Source organism: Anopheles darlingi, chromosome 2, assembly GCF_943734745.1.
Source record: "Anopheles darlingi chromosome 2, idAnoDarlMG_H_01, whole genome shotgun sequence".
In the NCBI taxonomy this organism is placed as follows: domain Eukaryota; kingdom Metazoa; phylum Arthropoda; class Insecta; order Diptera; family Culicidae; genus Anopheles; species Anopheles darlingi.
The window spans coordinates 72,643,557-72,646,056 of NC_064874.1; the positions used below are offsets into that span (position 1 = coordinate 72,643,557).

The following is a 2,500-nucleotide window of genomic DNA, read 5'->3' on the forward strand; positions in this document are numbered from 1 at the left end:
ATTCATTTGGCGAAAAGGCAAAGGCAGTGCATAAAGAGAAGATTCCTTGAAGATCACGATGGCGGTCGACGTATCGAATCATGTCGTGGCCAGGATGGTGCTAAGTATACAACTAACCATGAACCAAGCATGAACCAAGGATACTATTATGAGATCCCTTTTTTTCGTCCTTGCAGCCTATCTGTACGATAACAACATGCAGGACCTCGCGGAACAGTTCTGGAACAGGAATGTGTACCTTTCGAAAGCGGTTCCCTCCGCCGTTTTAGCCCGCATGGTTTCAATCGGGCGCCTCACAAACGTTATCAAGGAGCACACGGAGCTGGTCTCGATTCGTGAGTACCGCGAAAATTAAATGAATATTAAAGGTTGCTAACGAACGTTTCTCTTCAGTAAACGATTTCTGGAAAACTTACATGGCAACCGGATCTGAGAAAGTGTTCATGTCGCCTTCAGGAAAGGCCACTATTCTTGTGGATATGTGCAAATCGCTGTTGTCCTTCATCCCTTCGGAGGCTCCCATCCAGTTTCTTTCGGAACCAATTTTTGGCGAAAGCGACCAGTTGCAGGACGGGCAAGGGACACGCATCGTAGTAATGGAGGAAGGAAATGTAAATTTAAATGAATTCCCGATCGAGTTCGATCCTAACACGGTTAGTTTCGGAGTTTTGCACAAAATTATAGACCGCAACATGATTATATTTACCACACAGTTCCAGGTTATAGCAGACGAACCAGAACCGCAGAATAGAGTCGATCAAAGCGAGCAAAAGGAAAACATTCAACCCATCGTCATTGAAATACCGAGCCAATCAGAAACTGCGCGCCTCTCCGAAACTCCAATAAACTCTGGTGTTCCCGCAGTAGCGCCGGCCAGTGCCAATATCTCCGAGACACCGGCCGACATATCGCCAGACCCTCCGGCGAAGAAACGGTTCAGCGAGAGAAGTGCGATGAAACTCAAACGTTTGCAAAATAGGAAACATTCTTCTCCGGTGACTCGTACAAGACTTGTTCCGACACGCCCGGCGTCTAAATCTGTGACGTTGGTAGGAAACGTTAAGAGTGAAATGCTCAAACGTTCCGCTGCCCGTTTTACAACCACAATCAAATCCGCCGCCAATAGGTTGAACTCGAATATAGCTAAAAAGAGTAAAAAAGATGCATTCGAAGCACAGCTGCATAACCAATCTTCTTCATCGTCGACTGCAACGATGAGCCCAGAGTCGGACGAGGGAATCAGGCAGATGACTTGTGCATTGCAGAAGCATCGTCGCTCGAACCGGAACGCACATAAGCAAACTATGGAACCCCATCCCTCGAACATGATGCAGGCTCAGTTCAGCTATCCAGCAGTTAGCAGGTAAGCAGCAGGTTGATATATTCCAATGCTGGAGGACAGGTTATAACAGTATTTTCATTGTTGTTTGCAGTAGTATCACCTCAAAAACGGCAGAGACCAATCCCTTGGAGTCGGCAAGTAAGGCAGCGGTGTCCACACTTCTTCAAACGACCAACGTCGGTGAAGATACCATTTCCGCCGTCTTAGCTCACATTCATGGCTAAGAAACGGTGGCAGTCAATCTTCCCCAGTGTTAATCACTGACACAAGTTGGCATAGCTCATCTGTTTGGTCAGTTTCATTTAGATTTTGCCTTTTTTCTTCATACATTTAAAATAACGATCAGATGGTCTATACCTCGGCATTCTTCTTTCGTTCGCTCTATCCCATCTGTGAATTAAGCAGATATGAATGAAGCAGATCGTAAGTCGTAAAACTTTAGTACAAACAAAACTACCAACCAATGTTCTCCGCATAGAACCATTAGCTAGGTTTTGTACATACATAATCTGGGTCGATTTATCATTATACCCTTGAAACATTTATAATTCTCTAATCAAATTAATTTATCAAATATTAATTAATTTCTAAACCAAGGAAAACTAGTATGAAAAAATGAAATGAATTGTGATAAAGTGGACGGATAGATAGGACACCGATCTAATGGATATAAGTAACCCCGTTTGACCCTTTTCCAAAAGAAATAAGAATGAACTAGGAGAGAAAAGAAGAATGAGAAGAAGGGTATTAGGTAGTTTTTAGGAAAATTCCTCGTTGTACTTAAGTTAAAGTCGAAGAACTTTTTTTGTTCTAAAAAAGTAGCGAAACCGAGAGGAGTGTTGCCATCTTTTGCTTCGCTTCGTCGATGACAGCCACTGTCATACGGGGTGACAGGCGTTTGTTTACAAAGCCACACGGGAGGTTCGTATGTTGCGTCTACGGTTTCGATCTTGGCGCTGTTCGATAAAGTTCCACTTCACTTATCATACTCTCGCGATGCCTAATTGGTACTATGATAAGAAGGATCTGCGCAACACACCATCGGCGAGGGACGGCATTGAGTATGAAACAGAACGGAGGTATCGCAAGGAGGGCGCTCGCTTCATCATGCAGGCCGGCGCATCGATGAGTCTCGGGCACAACACGGTGGCTACGGGC

General features: G+C 44.6%; 2 protein-coding genes across 4 annotated transcripts in view; both read left to right on the forward strand.

The window, feature by feature from the left end:
• LOC125950160 (uncharacterized) overlaps positions 1 to 1,576 on the forward strand; it is a 1,641-nt gene extending 65 nt beyond the window's left edge. Inside the window, exons 1-5 of one of the 3 annotated variants that reach the window (XM_049677852.1) lie at positions 1 to 104; positions 177 to 335; positions 394 to 653; positions 714 to 1,363; positions 1,434 to 1,576. The exon at positions 1 to 104 is cut by the window's left edge and continues 65 nt beyond it. In XM_049677852.1, coding sequence (XP_049533809.1) covers positions 59 to 104; positions 177 to 335; positions 394 to 653; positions 714 to 1,363; positions 1,434 to 1,566 — 1,248 coding nt within the window. In that variant the 5' untranslated portion in view covers positions 1 to 58 and the 3' untranslated portion in view covers positions 1,567 to 1,576. The remainder of the gene's footprint in view (positions 105 to 176; positions 336 to 393; positions 654 to 713; positions 1,364 to 1,433) is intronic. The other 2 variants (XM_049677853.1, XM_049677854.1) reach the window with 2 other exon arrangements.
• A 693-nt stretch (positions 1,577 to 2,269) lies between these two features.
• Positions 2,270 to 2,500, forward strand: part of LOC125950161 (cyclin-K) — a 1,591-nt gene continuing 1,360 nt past the window's right edge. The window contains exon 1 of the mRNA XM_049677855.1: positions 2,270 to 2,500. This exon is cut by the window's right edge and continues 711 nt beyond it. Within this exon, the coding sequence (XP_049533812.1) occupies positions 2,270 to 2,500 (231 nt within the window).